Consider the following 19,069-nt stretch of genomic DNA (forward strand, 5'->3'; position numbering starts at 1 on the left):
ATTTTCATATCTTGGTAATCAAGAAATTCATCCCTGAAAGACAATCAAATGAAAGCCATGACTAAAACTAAGACCCAGGACTTTCACATTTTATTTTCTCTTTCTTATTCAATTGATTTTTACCAAATTTTTGTTGTTGTTGTTGTTGGTCATGGGGCTTAAACTCTGGGCCTGAGCATTGTCCCTCAGCTCTTCAGCTTAAGGCGAGTGCTCTACCACTTGAGCTACAGCGCCACTTCCTTCAATTGATTTTTATGATCGTTAATTAGCTGTTTAAAAAAGGTTTTCTGGCTGCAAAAAATGGTAATTTTATATTGTGCCTCCTACATCAACTCACTAGACTCTAAGGAACCTATTTCTTCCTTCTAGCCCACCTAACGTAAGTCCTAGGGATAAGCTTATTATTTACTAATATTTTGTGATAACTCAAGAAAGCATTTTCAACCTAGCAAAACTGTAGAAGCCTTAGGAAAGTAAATCAAAAGCTAAAGAATAAATAGATGACTTAAGGTTAATAATTCATGAATCCACATGTGTGTGTGTGTGTGTGTGTGCACGCGCACACGGCAATATTAGGACATAAAATCAGGGCCTGTGCACCTTAGCTATTTCAGTCAAGACTGGTGCTCTACCACTCAAGCCATACCTCCACTTCTAGCTTTTTGGTGGTTAATTGGAGATGAGAGTCTCACAGACTTTCTTACTTGGACTGGCTTCAAACTATGATTCTTAGATCTTAGCCTCCTGAGTAGCTAGCACCACATCTATTTTTTTTATAACTATAATGTCCTAAAATAGGGTGAAACTTTCCCAGCATTAGGATAATTTCTATCATTTTATTTTATATAGTCTGTATGATTTAATATAATGAAACCACCCACTATGACTGAGGCTAAATAATCAACATTTGCAGAATATGTTGACAATGAACTTGATAGTACTGATTTGTAGCACAAATGTTAAGGATGGTCAATGGCTAACAAGGTATCATGGTTCTCCAAAAATGTTCTGTGATAAAGTAAATTAATAGCAAGATTAAATATTAGTGATTTGGGCAAGCTCTCTTTTCCAAGCTTTACTTTAAACTAGGCATGTGATCCCAGGAAGATTTCTCCCTCTTCTAGCATTTGGTAGGTAAATTATAGTGAGTTAGATTAATGTCAGGTTGGGAACAGCCAGAAATTCATATCCTGATCATTTATTTATTAGTATATAACACATAAGGTGTAAGACAGACTTTCCCCTTGATCATCTCATCTGATCTGTTGTGACAAATACCAGAATTTGGTTCTGAGATTCGGTGCTTCTCCCCAGTCTCCACCTTAATGCCCACGGCCCACCCCAAAGCACATTGCTAAAGCCTCTTACAGTTTTTCATAATGACTGTCAAATAAGCTATGCCAAGGAACACTTTGGTATGGCCACCACTTCAGAGCAGGAAAGCACTGGTCCACACGCACCCCGTTCTGTCCCTCGCTGTCATGGGTCTGTACATCACTGCTGTGGTTCCTACTTGTCACTGGAAAGAAACAGGTAGGTTAGAATCCCCCTACCATACTGTCTTCCTAGACTCACAGACAGATATGCAGAGCTACTAAGCAGGCTAGGGGTGAGGTGGGAGCTGCTGAGCACTGAGAGAAAGAAGTATAGCTGGTTTATGACAGCATCTGTAAGAACAGCTTGGGGCTCAGGGAATCTCTAAGAGGGAGATGGTAGACACTTGCGGGGGTGGGGGTGGGGAGGGGGATTTCATCCTCGAGATTTCCTGAAGAATTTCTCTTCATTTCCAGTCTGTGTGGTTCCAGGGAAGTCTCTGTCTGACCTAAGGAGGGTAGGTGGCCCACGGTACATTGAATCAAAGAATAGTATCCAGTATTTGCATCAGGAATGGCCCAAGTGGCTTCATTCAATAAGCAGAGTCGATCTATCATTTCAGGGAATGTAGGTTCCAAGAAGATCCCTCTTTTTCATGAGATTTGAACCTGGGAAACAAATTCCCAAGAGCTGCTGGCACCATTTTGGTACAGTGGGAACAGCCCATCTAGGAATGAAGCCAGTACAACAACAACAACAACAACAAAAAATTAACAAAGGGACTTCCAGGTCCTGATAAGATTTGAATTATAGGCCTAATCTTAAACCCTTGGATTATAAGAGTCAATAGCTTTTCTGAGTTTTTATATACCAGAGTACCGGTATTTTGTTTTATTAGTTTAGTTAGGTTTTCTTTCTTTTTTTTTTTTTTTAAGAATCTATGCATTTTTGGGCTGGGAAGGTGGCTCAGTGGTAGAATGGTTGCCTTGCCCTGGGTTCGATTCCAGTACCACATAAGCAGAAAAAAAAAGCCGGAAGTGGTGTTGTGGCTCAAGTGGTATAGTGATAGCCTTAAGGTGAAGAGCTGAGGGACAGCGCCCAGGCCCAGAGTTCAGGCCCATGACCAGACCCAAAAACAAAAAGAATCTATGCATTTTTGTTTTAGTAATGTAGCCAATATATCCTAATTCTTGGTACCACAGATCTTTGTGGTACCAAGAATCTGTTGCTCCCACTTAGGTTTCTGATTTCAGATGCATTATATACAATCTTACAAAGCTCAGGTACAAACTAGAAATAAAAACATGTCCTCAGTCTGCCTTGCAACATGTCACAGCAGAGAATAAGATAGAAGTGAAAGCACTTTCCAAACTTAAAACCAAGACAAAGTAACACAGAGAAGCTCTTGTTGGTCTGTAATATCAACTATATGAAACTGCCACTTCCACATGCCAAAAATAATCCAGTAACAGCAACTTCACAGGGACAATCATTATCTTTGCATAAACCCAGTTAAGCTGTCAATCTCAATTTGAGTATGCCTCCCAAGCCATTCATAATTTACGTAATGTTATGTAAAATGCTATTGTGGTCATTGTTGTTCCCCTTTCTTCTAACTCCTTACCATCACTCATGGCTGGGGTGAAAGTGAGAAGGAAATGGTGGGTGGTGGTAAGACCAGGTGCAGGCTGCCATCAATAACACCACAGTCAGCCCCAATATATGTTACCAAGCTACATAAGGGAAATGGGAGCAAAGGGATGGGTTTTCTTTTACTATTTCAACTCTTGTTTCTTTCTACTCTCACTGTGTGTTTCATAGTATAAATGAACAGGGATGCTTCAAGTTGCTTTCAATGATGAATGTCACAGAAAACATGTATCTTTTTTTGAATATAGGAATTAAATATCACATAAGCAAAAATGTATTTTTTTGTTTCTTTGTGTAGATATAAACTCCTGAAAGGCTTCTTCCTGTGTAAAAACACAAAAGATGGACAATAAAAGCTCCCTAGTGTAAAAATCTTCTCAAAAGCAAAAACAAGAACAATACCTGGTCATGGCTCTGCTTCCATCAAATTCTCAGAAAGGAAGAGACTCATTCTTCTTTTTTTTCCCTCTCTCATACTATTGAGAGAAGGTCTAGGAAGACCTCTTCCTAGGTATAGGCTCATTAGGTAGTACGATATGCTCAGTGATGCTTCTCAACCTTCTTAACGTAGTTAGGAGATAGGGGTTCTCTGTGTGTATGCTGTGGGGGAGAGGGTTATCGGGACTTGAATTCAGGGCCTTGTGCTTTTTTTACTAAAAGCTGGTGCTCTACCACTTTAGACATACCACTTTTTGTTAGTAAATTAAAGATAAGAGTCTTAAGAGACTTTTCTGCCAGGGGTGGCTTCCAAACATGATCATCAGATCTCAGTCTCCTGACTAGCTAGGATTACTTGTGTGAGCCAACAGCACTTGGATAGAAGCAAAGATTTTAAATGTCATTAACAAATGTGGAATCTCCCATAAGAAATTGGCAATCCTATTTCTGTCTGGGAGACTGATGTGAGCCCCTCTATCTTCCTCCAATTGTAGTCTTTCTCCTGGTCTCTGAAACATTAAATAAGAGATCTCCACCAGAAAACGTGTGCTAAAACTATTATGAAAATGTGGCATTTGGATTCACTCTTTGCTATTGTTTTTGTTTTTGTTTGGTTTTAGGGGGTTTTATTGCTGTTTTTGTTTAATTTTTCTGTTTATGCCCTGAGAATGTGATAGTTTTCATTCTTAAGAATTGTCTGGAACCAAATATCTTCAGTTTTTCAGTGACCTTTAAATAGAACTTAAACAAGGTTTCTTTGAGTTCCTATCTGTTAGGGCATCTCGGTCATTCTACCAGAACTTTCTTTAAAGGTGGTGGAAGAAAAATCAATAACCTGTCTGGAACAAGCAACAGAAATCTATCATAGATGCAGCTTAACTCTGGAAAAGTTAGGCAACAATCTGATCCATTGAGAAAATGCTTGGAAGGTTTGAGTGCCTTGGCCCTGTATCCCCTAAGCGGGTAGGGCATCTGTGGGAGGAAAGAGCAGATGGTTCCCACAGCTGGCTAGGAATTAGTTCAGCCTTTATGTTTTAACCACAGGCTGGATGCAAAGATACCTAGAGAAACTAGGGTAAGGTGGATGACAAGCTTCATGTTATCCCCCACAAAAAGTGTTTGGATAGCATTGCTTTGGACAGCCCAGTAATGCTTTAATTAATATTGTGTGTATTTAGCTTTGGAAGAAGAAAGAAAGTGGACTTGTGGTCATCATGAATCTGTGAGAAAGGAAAGGAGGAAGTAGAGACTGCTTATGTAAGGCTGGGGGCCCAACACAATTCTAACATAGCTCTCCCAGGAGATGGTGCCATGGGCAACTTGGCTGTGAGGGGGACTTTGTTGTCTATCCAGCCCTGGATGGAGCTGAAGCCTGATCTCCCAGAATGTGACATCCCACAGGGCTGTTAAAGGTAAAGACAGCAATTGTGTTGGTGAGAAAGTCCTGTGCATCTCCTCAAGAGCTGTGTAACCCTCTAGAGCTTGGGAATGGGACTGGGAGGGAGAAGCCCCAGAGGAAATCCTTGTGTTCTTGCCCAGCTGACTGAGGGAGACAGGAGAGATGGGACTTGATGCCCTATTTGTGAGCATTGTTCACACTGTCTAAATGAATATTTCCAGGCTGGTTGAACCAGCCTCCAGTATTATCTTTTTCCCAGGAAAGGCTATGGCATTTGGGCTATGGAAAATTTGAAAGTTCATATCTTCAGATTCCAAAAGAACAATTGGTTCCCAAATTGATCAGATCATTAAATTCAAAAGATATACTGAATGAGACTACAGAAGAATTTCAATAATGAAAATATAAAAGTTGGTGGGAAGGTGTTAAGGTGTAGCCCTTCCAGAATAAAGGCTTGCAGTTCATTGGTTGGGGCAGGGGTAGGGTTGGGGTTGGGGTGCAGGGAGATGATGCATTGCACGTTATATAAGACAGAAAACTAGGTAGGCCATTCACTTGGGTATCAGATGTTTCTGAAAAAGACTTCTAAAATGATTTTATAAAATTTCAAAGGTCTACTGGAATCCTGCCAATTGGCAATGAATTGAGGAATAGCTCAACTTTCCACCTTCTTTCCTCTGGAAAAAATCCTCTAAAGTCTTGCTTCTCAAAGCATCTTTCATGCATCAGGCCTCACCTGGGAGCTTGTTTAAAATACCAGTTCACATTTATGAAGTCAGACTCTACTCTTCACCAAGACCACTTTAATTAATCGTGCATTAAGGTTAAGGAGGATTGGGTGGGGAGGGAAAGAGAGAAAATGAGGGGGAAATACTATTCAAAAAGAATGGTACTCTTGACTTATGTACCTAGCCCCTCTGCACATCACCTATACAATAACAATTGTAAAAAATGTACTCTTTATCTAACTTATGTAACTGCCATCCCTTCCCTCTGTATATCACGTCAACAATAACAATAAAGAAAAATGCATTAAAAAAAAAAAAGGTTAAGGGGGCTGGGAAGGTGGCTTAGTGGTAAAGTGCTTGCCTTGCATGATGCCCTGGGTTCAATTCCTCAGCACCACATAAGCAAAAAGAAAAAAGCCGGAAGTGGCGCTGTGGCTCAAGTGGTAGAGCACTAGCCTTGAGCTGAAGAGCTGAGGGACAGTGCCCAGGCCCAGAGTTCAGCCCCCACGATCGGAACAAAAAAAAAAAAAAGGTTAAGAAGGATTGCAGTGACCAAAGAAAGCAGCGAGTACTGAAAGCTCTTGAGAGCACTGGACCACTTGCATCCTCTGGGACATACTGCTCCTGAAGTGAAAGCTTGGCACTTCATCTGTACCACTAAGGCAGAAGTGCATCCTCTCCCTAGAGCACCTATGTGTCCCACCTGTGTGACTCACCTGTATGCTAGACATGTCAAAAGGGAAAATAAACTTCCCAAACCTACCGTTGCTCTTCTGTGACAGAGAATACAGTTTTGTAGTGCTGCTCAAAAGCCAATGAATGGCCAAGGTCTCAAGGACCCTGGCTTTGCCATAGCCCAGGTTTGCTCACTTGATCTAGAGTGGTGGGCCCACACTTGGCAGTCCTCAGATTCCTCCAGGGTCTGCGTGTGCTTCCTCTTCTTTGATGGAGGCAATGAGGCTCTACAGTCAAGAAATCAAAAGGAGCATTAGGGATCCTTTCTCTCCAGTCCATTAAATCCAGTTTAATTTTCCAGATGTCTGTTCTCAATTTCCCTGAGTCTAACCTCAAATAGTTAAGGTTCCTTGAGCCCTAAAATTCTGGAATACAGTATTCTTTTTCCAATGAATATGAGATTTACCTTCCTGAAAAATACACTGGTAATCTTTTAAAGGCAGAGGGTTTATTGAAACAAAGATATAAATGTAAAATACAGGTTTTACTCTGTGTCTCTGTGTGCATTCCCATATTGAGACTGGAACTCACGGCCTTTCACTCCTGTTTGTCTTTTTCACTCAAAGCTGGAATTCTATCATTTGAGTCACACCTCCACTTCTGGCTTTTTGCTGGCTAACTGAAGATAAGAATCTCATGAACTTTTCTATACAGAGTTAGCCTTGATCCTTGATCCTCAGATCTCAGCCTACTGAATAGCTAGGATTACAGGAGTGAACTACCAGTGTTTGACCACATCGTTTTAGTGGTCTTTATTTTCTAATCCTGAGGAGGAAGAAAAAGAGGAAAGAAGAAAAGACAATCTCTCCTTAATTAATTCACAAATTAATTCCCTCAGTAGTTTGGTAAGGCTCCTCATCAAACACTGCTCTTCCATTGCTGGAAGTTCCTATGTATTCCTGACATTTTAGCTTTTGGTTGAATGGGGACCTTGAAATGAGTGGATTTTTAATTAATATTGTTTAAACCTAGACTATGTGTCCCATATACGTCTCAACACCGCCATCTCCTGGACAGGCTTAGTCCGTCTCATTGGCTCTGAGGCTTTTTTGCTCAGGTCTTTTATAACTAAATATCTTGCCCTTTACCCAGGAATGTGGCACAGAGGCTGCGGGTGGAAAGAACAACTTATCCCCAGATGGGAAGGCACAGTTTGGTGCAGAGGATGACTGGTATCTGGGTAGCAGTCGTGAAAACTGCTGTGGGTTTGGCCAGAGTCGCTCATTAAAGACATGCTCTGCAGTGGATGGGCTGGCAGTGGCCCCGGCATGGCCTTGGAGTGGAGAAAGGCAGCTGGAGACTTCCCAGCAATCGGCTTCAGGGTCTGGCAGCATGCACCTGGGAAAGACACAAGTGAGAAGTGCCACTATCTCACCTTGCAGGGGCCAAGGAGAATGATAGTGCAGGATATCCAGAGGGTAGAAGACACTCACCTTTGGCCTGGGGAGGAGAGCATGGGTCTGATGAAGAATAGGGTGGAGTGTCTGGGAGCTTGCGTTGCCTGAGGATTAGAGACATGGATTACTTTTTTTGTTTTACTCTATTCCACCATACTTTTGTCACAAGCAGGAAACAGCCCTCAGACTACAGCCCACGATGGTGGCTCCAGGTGCTAGGGGTGAAGACAAAGCCCATCAGACTAGGTCGGGTGCCATGGCATGGCTAAGTGACTGGGCTTTGAAGACCAGCTCCCCCACTTCCTAACTGTGAACAAGTACTAAACATCTCCAGACTTTTGTTTCCCCACCTACAAAATGGAAACAATGATTAGATGTACTTCAAGTATTGTGAGAATTGAGATCATGCCTATGCAGCCCATCACACAATCTGCAAACACAGTGAATGCTCAATGCAGTTTAATGAACATTGCCATCGCTCTTAACATCCCTCCCCTCGAGAGACAGCTGTATAGACAGTTTGAGCCAAAAGACTAACAAGTTCCTCACTATCAGAGATCCTGATTCTACTTCATACAGAAGACCTACCACCCTTCACTTGCTCAGAAGATTAGTATTCCAAAATAACACAAAGAAGAGATAGGTTTGGGTTTGCTTTTCTAAAATGACTTAGAAGAGTTATATTGACTCCTCAAAGTTATTCATTTCCTATTAATAAGGGAAGAAAGGATTAACATTTGCCTTCCTCTAAAAACTCAATCTAGACAAATACAAAGCAACAAAGAAAAGTATACACAAAAAAGGATATAGAACATAACCAGAGGCCACATGACATATGATAATAAGACAGGGCAGGCAGAACTAGGGCAGACAGGACTGAATAAACAAGATGGGAAAGGCAACAAAACTACCTGGAGATGGAACACAGGAGTCAGCAAGTTATACAATCAAATGCACTCTAAGACACTGCTGTCACTTCTGATTTTAGGAGTGGGGGAGGAGTAGGGGAAGGCTGCAGGGTTTGGGCTTGATTAAGAAACAAATAAGTCCTTAGATCAGCTTCCTCAAACCACGCAAAAAGAAGTAGGAAAGGTTTAATCTATGGAGAAAGGGAACCAGGAAAGCTATGGTATAAGGTATGAGGTAGAGTTAAGGCCATGTGTGAGCTCTGAACTCAACATAGAAAGATGAATTAAAAATATAAATGTTGCTGGGCACTGGTGGCTCACACCTGTAATCCTAGCTACTCATGAGGCTGAGATCTGAGGACTGAGATTTGAAGCCAGCCAGGAAGGTTCCCTGGGACTCTTATCTCCATTTAACCACCAGAAAACTGGAAGTGAAGCTGTGGCTCAAATGGTAAAGTGCAAAATAGCTCAAGGACAGCATGCAGGCCCTGGGATCAAGCTCCATGACTGACTGAAATAGTGCATATATGTGTGTGTGTGTGTGTATGTGTGTGTGTGTGTGTGTGTACACTAAGCTCTTCCTCAACTCTGATTTACATGCATTTAAACAGATTTCCCACAAATAAGGAATTGGAATATGTGCCTAAGAAATATTGAATGTTTAAAAAATCATATGATTTAAAAAGTTAACACAGTGGCTCAAACTTGTAGTCCTAGGTACTTGGGAGGCAGAGATCATGGGTTCATTTTTTTTTTCTATTTTGTTGCTGTTTTAATTAAAACAGTGATATCATGTCTTCCATTAAAAATATCTCACAGTATGGGGCTGGTGGTAGAGCGCTTGCCTTGCATGCATGAGGCCCTGGGTTCGATTCCCCAGCACCACATAAGCAAAAAGAAAAAGCCGGAAGTGGCGCTGTGGCTCAAGTGGTAGAGCACTAGCCTTGAGCTGAAGAGCTGAGGGACAGCGCCCAGGCCCAGAGTTCAGGCCCCACAACCGGACCAAAAAAAAAAAAAATCTCACAGTAGATATAGCTTCCCTCCTGTATTTCCATAAATTATTTTTCTCACTAAAATTGCTTTTTTATTTTTAATAAGCTTTTTATTGTGAAAATACTGTACAGAGGGGTTACAATTACATGAGCAAGGTAATAAGTTCATTTCTTATCAAGCATTGTTGCTTCCTCCTTTGTTTTCCCCTATCATTCCTGCCCTCCCATCTTCACGACTACACTCTCCCCTGCTCCCCGCCCCCCGCCCCCCGCCCCCCGCCAAAGTTGTAAAGTTCGTTTTCAACATAGCATTTTGTACATCTCGTTGCAATGGGTCCACCTGTATCCCTATTTAAACAATTTGTTTTTTCTTTCTCCTCCCCAAATTATACCAACATCAAATACAGTGAAAACAGGGGTTATACCGTGGGGAAGGGACATAAAAAACAACAAAACAATCACCTTATAAATATGTTAGAAACAATAGCAAGAAAGAAAAAACCACTTGTGTCCTTATCTTGAGGTTCATTTTGCCTAACATCATCTTATCTGACCTTTAGTAATCAAAACAGCTTGGTACTGGCACAAGAACAGACCTCAAGACCAATGGAATAGAATTGAAAACCCAGAAATGAACCCACAGACCTATAGCCATCTAATCTTCGATAAGCAAGCTAAAAAAATAGAATGGAAGAAAGACAGCCTCTTCAGTAAATGGTGCTGGCAAAATTGGTTAATCACTTGTAGAAAACTAAAGTTAGATTCCCATATCTCACCCTGCACTAGAATCAACTCCAAATGGATCAAAGACCTCAAAATCAAAGCAGACACCTTGAAAACATTACAGGATGGAATAGGAAAAACCCTAGGTCTCCTTGGCACAGGCAGAAATTTTCTTAATAGAGACCCAGAAACACAACAAATCAAAGAATGGTTGGACAAATGGGATTGCATGAAGTTGCAGAGCTTCTGCATGGCAAAGGACATAGGTAGCAAGATCAACAGAAAGCCCACGGATTGGGAGAAGATCTTCACTAGCCACACAATGGACAAGGGTCTCATATCTAAAATATACCTGGAACTCAAAAAATTAAATCCCCCAACAACAAATCCTCAAAGAAACAACTGCCCAATAAATAAGTGGGCTAAAGACTTAAAGAAAAATTTCTCTGAAAAGGAAAGAAGGATGGCCAACAGACACATGCAGAAATGCTCGACCTCCCTAGCCATAAAAGAAATGCAAGTCAAAACAACATTGAGATACCACCTCACCCAGTTAGAATGGCTATAATCAAGAAGTCTAATAACAACAGATGCTGGAGGGGATGTGGACAGAAGGGAACCCAACTGCATTGTTGGTAGGAGTGTAAACTTGTTCAACCACTTTGGAAAGTAGTATGGAGGTTCCTCAAAAGACTCCACATAGAGCTCCCTTATGACCCAGCAATCCCACTTTTGGGCATTTACCTGAATGATAACAAACAAGACCATAGTAAAGCTACCAGCCCAACTGTGTTTATTGCAGCATTATTTACCATAGCTAAGATATGGAACCAACCCAGATGTCCCTCAGTAGATGAATGGATCCAGAAAATGTTGTATATATACACAATGGAATTCTATGCCTCCATCAGAAAGAATGACATTGCCCCATTTGTTAGGAAATGGAAAGACTTGGAAAAAATTATATTAAGTGAAGTAAGCCAGGCCCAAAGAAACATAGGTCCCATGGTTTCTCTAATTTGCAATAACTAGTATATGTCTGAGACAAGCAGAAAAGGTCAGATAAGTTGATGTTAGGTGAAATGAACCCCAAGATAAGTATTCAAATGTTTTTTCTTTCTTGCAATTGTTTCAGATTTATAAGATGATTTCTTTGTTGCTTTGTATGTCCCTCCCCCATGGTATAACCCCTGCTTTCATTGTATTTGAAGTTGGTATAATTTGTGGAGGGGAAGGGCAAAAACAAATCTTTAAATAGGGATACAGGTGGACCCATTGCAACAATGAGATATACAACTCATTGAAAAATGAACTTTACAACTTTGGTGGGGGGTGGGGGTGGGGTGGGGTGGGGGGGGGAGGGGGCGAAGAGGGGGGGAAGGGTGGGAGTTGGGAAGGGAAGGGAAGGGGAAACAAAGGAGGAGGCTACAATGCTTGATAAGAAATGTACTCATTATCTTGCCCATGTAATTGTAACCCCTCTGTATGGTATTTTCACAATTAAAAAAAAAAAGAAAGACAGAAACATAGGTCCCATGGTTTCCCTTATTTGCAAGCAGAAAAGGGGATCATATTTCAAGGCCAGGCTAGGCAAATCAGAAATTCTTAAGAGTCCCTCCCAACCAATGGCTGATTACAGTAAATCATGCCTGTCATTCCAGCAACACAGAGACCCATAAGTAAGAAGACTGCAGCCTAGGATTGTCCAGGGCAAAAAGTGAGACCCTACCTTGAAAGTAACCCAAATAACAAGATCCAGAGGTGTGGCTCAAGTAGTAGAACACCTGTCTTATAAGTCTAAAGCCTTGAGTTTCAACCCTCAGTGCCCTCAAAAAGAACTTATATAAAGAAAATAATACAGGTGGACCCATTGCAACAATGAGATGTACAAGTCGTTATGTCGAAAAACAACTTTACAACTTTGGGGGGGGGGAGCGGGGGGTGGAGATGGGAAGGGATGGGAAGGGGAAACAAAGGAGGAGGCAACAATGCTTGATAAGAAATGTACTCATTATCTTGCTCATGTAATTGTAACCCCTCTATACAGTATTTTCACAATAAAAAAAAAAAAGAAAGGAAATGAGAGAAAGATACATGCAGAGTCAGACTTTTTTGTTAAACAAAATGCATAGTTGAACACAATCAGCATGAGATTAGGAAAGTGTGTTAATGTCCCTCTCTCCCAAATGCTTGGACACCCATGTAATTAATGAAGGATTTAGAAACAAAATGGTCCTGGCCTTGGGTGACTCTGATTTCAATATCCTTCTAAAAGAAGACACAGAGAGGCAAAGGCAAAGAAGCAGAGGCAGAGGCACATATATGCTGCCATAAACAAAGCAATCCCAAGGACTACAGGCAGCCACCCGGATGGACGGCTAGGATAGAGACACAGACATATTTTCCCTTACAGTCTCTAGAAGGAACTAATCCTGCTGACAACTTCATTACAAGCATCTGTTATTGAAAGACTCAACTATTGCTTTTTGTTTTTTTGGGGGGTCCGGTCGTGGGCCTGAACTCTGGGCCTGGGCGCTGTCCCTCAGCTCTTCATCTCAAGGCTAGCAATCTACCACTTGAGCCACAGTGCCACTTCCAGCTTTTTTCTTTTTTGCTTATGTGGTACTCATGCATGCAAGGGCCTCATGCATGCAAGGCAAGCACTCTACCACTGAGCCACCTTCCCAGCCCTTCTATTGTTTTTAAACTATCTGGTTTGTGATATTTTCACATGGCAACCTCAGGAAACTAACCTAATGAGGAACTGCAGAAGTTTACCTGCCTTCCTCCTCCTCTCACCTACTCACCCAGACACATATGTTTTCTACCTTTGAGTCTTTGAAAGTATCAGGATGCAAATTCTACTAAAGCATATTCTTTATAGGTTGCTATGAAAATAAAAATGTTACCCAAGACAAATAAGTGATTAACTTATATTTTATGATGTAGGTAGGGATATTTGATGATGGTTTTTGCTAATATATCATTACAGATATAGCTGTTTATTACTAATATATCGATACAGATATGTCATTACTGATCTGGATAGCATTTTAACTAGATTCAAATGAAAATATTTGAAGGAAAAAGCCAAATGCTCCTGGCTATTAGTTTCTGAGAGTAGCAATTATTATAAATAACAAATTTATCTTTAAAACATATTTAACATCATCTTAATGCACTAACACATAGCGATATAGAATACTTGATTATGGTTTGCAGCCCACAGGAAAGTATTTTTAAAGCAGTAGGCTTAAATATGAATGTGTTCTCTATTTTTCTAGTACAGCAGGACTCTAAATTCTTTTTGTGGCTGAAAATCTGAGGAGATAATTACATCTATATTTCCTACCACTTTAGGCGACTTAGAAGTGTAACAATGGGTATGTTTTCTGTCTATTTTCTTTTTAGGTACTTGCACATAGGTTTTATTAAGCATAAAGAAATAAGCCCTGTCTACGTTTATTAGTCTTTTTTATTTATAATAGGAAAAAAGCATAATTTTTACTTCCTCTGCCAAAAAGAAAAGAAAGCAATTGAACATACTCAGAGGTAAGGAGATGGTATTTTGAAGTTACCAAGGTTATCAGATCTCTGTCTGACCAGTACAGAATTCATCCTAGAATGAAATTCATCCTTTGAGCATAGTGGTTTATACACAGAACTTCTTCAACAGGAACAACAGAAGGCCACATATTTTCAGATAGCTTTTGAGATTAAAAGTAGAAAACCAATGACCAAAAAGGAACATAGAACAATAACCAATAGCTCTTTTGCCTTTTGAATGACTGGTAAACTCCTAGCAGAACTTATCTCCTCACAGATTAAAACTCTTAACTTCTCAGTTAAAAATGGTGAGAGAATGAGAGGAAGCTATCCAAAGAAAGTCCACTAGAAAGTGAACAAAAGCAAGCTGGGCGCCGGTGGTTCATGCTTATAGTCCTAGCTACCTAGGAGGCTGAGATCTGAGGATCACGGTTCAAAGCCAGCCTGGGCGGAAAGTCCGTGGGACTCTTATCTCCAATAAACCACTAGAAAACCAGAAGTGGTGCTGTGGCTCAAGTGGTAGAGCACTAGCTTTGAGCTGAAGAGCTGAGGGATAGGGACCAAGCCCAGAGCTCAAGCCCCATGACCGACAAAAAAAAAAGAAAAGAAAAAAAAAGAAAGTGGACAAAAGCAAGACCATTGCAGAGGAGCACTGAATCTTAGAGGAAGAGGTAATGGCAGTGGATGTTATCTGTTTTCAGCTTTCGTGTGTGTGTGTGTGTGTGTGTGTGTGCACGTGCACACGTGCACGCACACATACACACACACACAAACACACTGCCAGTACTGGGGACTTGAACTCAGGGCCTAGGTGCTGTCCCTTTCGCTCAAGTATGGTACTTTAGGCAATACATGGACTTTTGGCTTGGTAGTTAATCACAGACTTTCCTACCTGGGCTAGGTTGGTACTACAATCCTCAGATCTGGGCCTCTTGAGCAGTTAGGAGTATAAACCTGAGCCACCAACACCTGGCTATTTATAACTTTTAGCCTGAAGACTGGTCAAACTCTGAACACATAGCTGCTAAAACTATAAGACAAATGTACAGCTTTTCTGGCCTGAAGAACCAGAAAATAGAGTTTAAGATAAACATGGCTATTGAAAAGTGAAAGGCAAATTTTCGGGGGAGGGGGGAAAGTGCTGAAGAGGGGACACTAGCTTCTTTATATAACTGCCCAAGTTGCCTGCTGATCCCTGAGCCATCAATGTGTATGGCAGGAACTGAAACTATAAGCCAATTCCCAAGAGGTGGAGTTTACAGTTTGAGTCTAAGCAAAGCAATTGTCTGCTAAAGCAAAAGTATATTTACGCTACAAAGAAATACAAAAGGATCTCTGTGTTCGATCACAGCAGTATGCGCTTATGATTTTCAAATGTTTTAAAATGTTACATTTCCCTTACAGTTTACTCTCCTTCCCAAAATATAACTACTTCTTTATTTCATTGTTGTTTTATCCCCTGCCATGTTTAATTCATTTAGAGACATTTAGCACTTCTTTCTGCAGAATTTGAAGAAAGAACTGCCTTCAAAATGAGGGGAATTGTTAAGCAAAGGTAATTGAAGAACTTGAAGAAAAATAGGATCAACCTGCACCTCAAAACTCCTTCCTACCCATGATCCTCGTGTCAATAATCTCAGCAGCATACAGTAGACTGTGCTGGGCCTTTGTGCTCTGAATCTATCTTACATGAAAGGGATTTCTGTAACACAGACAGACGATAGAGAGTGACAGACACCAGAAGTCACTTTTTGCATGTTCAACACAGTGTCAAGCTTCTAAAGGACACAGTTGTAGTAATCAAGAGATTCTTACTAGCTGACAAAAAGTATAATGATTTGCCTTCTAAACTCTACCTTCCTGGTCATACAACTTGCTTTTGTTTTTGTGGAGGATGAATAGAGAAACACAGTTCTCTGGGGATGAGTACTTATACAAACCTAAAGAGATTCCATCAGCTGGCTGAGATGACCTGTGCACGCACAACATCCATGTGCTGTCCACAAAGCAGCCAGTATTTCTTTCAGATGGCAACCTTGCTGTACATTCTGTACTGAGCTGACCAAGTGTCTACTATGTACATGCTTCTATGACACCATGCAAGAACCCCCGACAGAATTAAGAGCTTGTCATCCTCGTGGGATAACTCACAGTCCAATTCCCAGTTTTCTCAGTGGCTCCCTTCACTCAACACCAACTGCCCACTCTGCAAAGCTCCATTGCACTCCACAATGTGCTCCTCTCAGCACAGGCCCGGTCTGGAATCGATGCTCAATAGATACAAACAGCTTTTAAAGTTTTTCCAGCAGCAACAAATATGCTGGGTATATACATTTATGTGTGCAGAAGGACTCTGATGAACACCCGGTCAGAAATGGTACCCTTCCCCATCCCTCTCTCCACTCCCTTGCCTATTCTTAATGTCTTTGTCCTACTGAATGACTTTAGACCATCTGTCCTTGTCTTTCTCTTCCCAGTGAAGTAGTAGGACAGGAGTGGAAAGCCAAGGGCAAAAGGAATGGCCCATCTCCAGGCGCAGGCAACAGGAAAATGCAGTCTGTTGAGAATTTAAAACAATATTGACTCCAATGAGGAGTCAATCTGCTTTTTCTTATTACCATGCATCACCAGTTCTGGAAAGATGTCTGGGTGTCCTGCCAGGGCAGATGGAACCCAACGCATTGTGACTTTTATCAGCTCTTAACAAGGGTCCATTTGTTTTGTTCACTCTTATACTTCATCTGTAACCAGAAAAAAATAGTTGCTGTGCAAGATATTTTCTCTAGTTTTTCATGTACATAGCGTGGTGTGTGTGTGTGTGTGTGTGTGTGTGTGTGTGTGTGTGTGTGTGTGTGTGTGTGTGTGTGTGTGTTCTCTAGTGCCTTAGAAGTTAGTGCCCTAGAACTGAGTGTGTGGAAGGCACTCAATAAATACTTGTTCAAGCATGGTTGGGGTTTTGTGCCCACTATCCCAAGGTTGGTATAAAGGGCTCTGATCCTTGATAATTAGTAGCTAAAGAAGGCCACAAAAGTTATTTTAGGACATGATAGGAAAAAAAAAAACATGACAAGGAAGGCCTATCCCGTTCCCCACGTCTGTGTGCAGGGACCCCGCCTCTCCTACTGCCACTCTGCCGCACAGATCATATTTTTGTTTTTGAGAATCTTGCCTGAGCCAGGCACCATGTGAACCCTAGCACACATTGTCTCATCTAATCTCGACTCTCCCCATTATAAAGAGGTGCCTTTATTGTCCTTACTCCATAGACAATAAAACCAACGTTGATGTTGGTTAAGCAAGTCATTTGAGACCATTCATCGGAAAAGAAGTCCAGCTGAAGTCAGATGGTCTACCTCATGAGTAAAAAAAAAAAGCAGTTTCTTAATCTGATTAATTATAGATAATTTCATTTCACATAGGATAGAGAAATACAGGGTAATGTTTTAGCATAGTCTTCCACTTTAAGCTTTCTATTACTACAGCATTTTGAACCCAAGGATAAAACGTGTCAATGAATTCAAACATCAAGCTTGTCTCACAGAACTGCATGTGCCTTGCTCCCTTTACAGCAAAGGGACCATAGCCACTCCACTCTGGAAAAACTGAAATAGGCAGCTGGTAATCGACTCCTGACTTCTTTTCTATCTGGTACCATAAGCCAAATTCAAGATAAAACCCAGAATATTGGCTGCTTAAGTTCAACCATTAGAATGAAATAAGAGTTGATTCTTTCATGACAGAACCAGTCCCTAAGTCCTCCGTTCTGTAAAGTCACCTATTTAAACATTCTTGCAGACCACTTCAGAGCACTCAGCCTAGCCCCTTATGCAGGGTCTCAACATTGTTCTAAAATTTACTATGATCCAGAGCCCCATCAAACCCACCCACACAAAACAAACCATATACATTATACATGGGCCATCTAACAGCATTCCAGTCTGTTGTTGGTGATTTCACAAGATTATACTCTAATATTGTATGTGTGAGATTTGATTTTTTTCAGTATGTGTTCCAATAAAACTTTATTCACAAAAACAGGCAATATGTGTATGGTTTCTGAACATAACAAAATAATTGCCCACAATGCAATTCTTACAATGTATCTCCATCATGAAATGATCTATTATTAAGTAGCTAATAAAGGAGTTGGGAGATGGTGAGCAAGGAACTACATGTCTGTGACATAATTCAGGGTTTCTCAGGTTTTACTATGGCTGTGAATCCTACTGGAATTCTGCAGAGCTACATTTCCACCTCCCAGATGAGATCTGTACTTCTGCTCCCTGCTCTTTAGCCCCACTTCATGCTCAGTGAAGAAGTAGGTAAAGGCCTGGGCAATTGTTCAAAGAAAGAAAACTTAACTGAGGATTCACTAGTCTCTTTCTCAGAATCTTTCTTTCACACAAACACAACACACACATACACACACACACACACACACACACACACACACATTGTCCTTTTTCACTGCAATCTCAGGTTTTACACTACTCCCTGAATCTCTCATTCCAAGCAGCACTCCACACCTGGACATTTCCCGGGATACCCCCACACACTCACCTGTGTTTCTAGTAGGTACCTGTCTGGCTAACCTAGGACTCAGAGAGGACCTCATCCTGTTCCTCCTAGGCAATTAGCTGCCCCTGGATATGTCACAGAAGGAAATATAGGGTTAAAGGCAATTTTCGGACACCTTCCCTTACTGATTTGACTACCCTCAGCTTGCATACTAACTAGATTTTCACAGAAAGATTGGAAAGGTCTAAGGATCAAATCCGAAAGCTCATATATGAATACATGTCTCCCCAAAGGGGTGCATGTCTAAAGAAGTCTGAGAAACACAATATAGGATTTCTACTCTCCAGTTTCACATTAACACATCAAAGACTAACAGCTCTACAATAAAGATGTTCATTTAATGTGGTTTAATCCAGTAAGTCAAAAGCTGATTTACTGATGGTGAAACTTTTATTATTTCTTCATTTCAGCATCTCATGGGACAAATTTTCTATGGGAATCTTTCTTAATGGCCCATAGCTCCCTTTAAAATACATTTACTATCTCAAGCCAGGTGTGAAGATGCTTGTCTATAATCCCAGCACTAGGGAAGCACAGGTAGGTGTGAAGATGCTTGTCTATAATCCCAGCTCCAGTGAAACAGAGGTAGGAGGATCAAGAAATGGAGGCCAGTGGACTACATAGTGAGACCTTGTCTCAAAAAAATAAAATCTGAAAATCT

The 19,069-nt window shown here is 41.0% G+C and overlaps 1 protein-coding gene across 1 annotated transcript in view; it reads right to left on the reverse strand.

The window, feature by feature from the left end:
- The window catches only part of Myrfl (myelin regulatory factor like), a 100,516-nt gene that overhangs the window by 53,293 nt on the left and 28,154 nt on the right, over positions 1-19,069 (reverse strand). The window contains exons 5-8 of the mRNA XM_042699024.1: positions 7,698-7,765; positions 7,353-7,602; positions 6,400-6,491; positions 1,369-1,519 (exon numbers count right to left, since the gene is read on the reverse strand). Coding sequence (XP_042554958.1) covers positions 1,369-1,519; positions 6,400-6,491; positions 7,353-7,602; positions 7,698-7,765 — 561 coding nt within the window. The remainder of the gene's footprint in view (positions 1-1,368; positions 1,520-6,399; positions 6,492-7,352; positions 7,603-7,697; positions 7,766-19,069) is intronic.

Source organism: Dipodomys spectabilis, unplaced genomic scaffold (genome assembly GCF_019054845.1).
Source record: "Dipodomys spectabilis isolate Male_0828 unplaced genomic scaffold, ASM1905484v1 ptg000234l, whole genome shotgun sequence".
NCBI lineage: Eukaryota > Metazoa > Chordata > Mammalia > Rodentia > Heteromyidae > Dipodomys > Dipodomys spectabilis.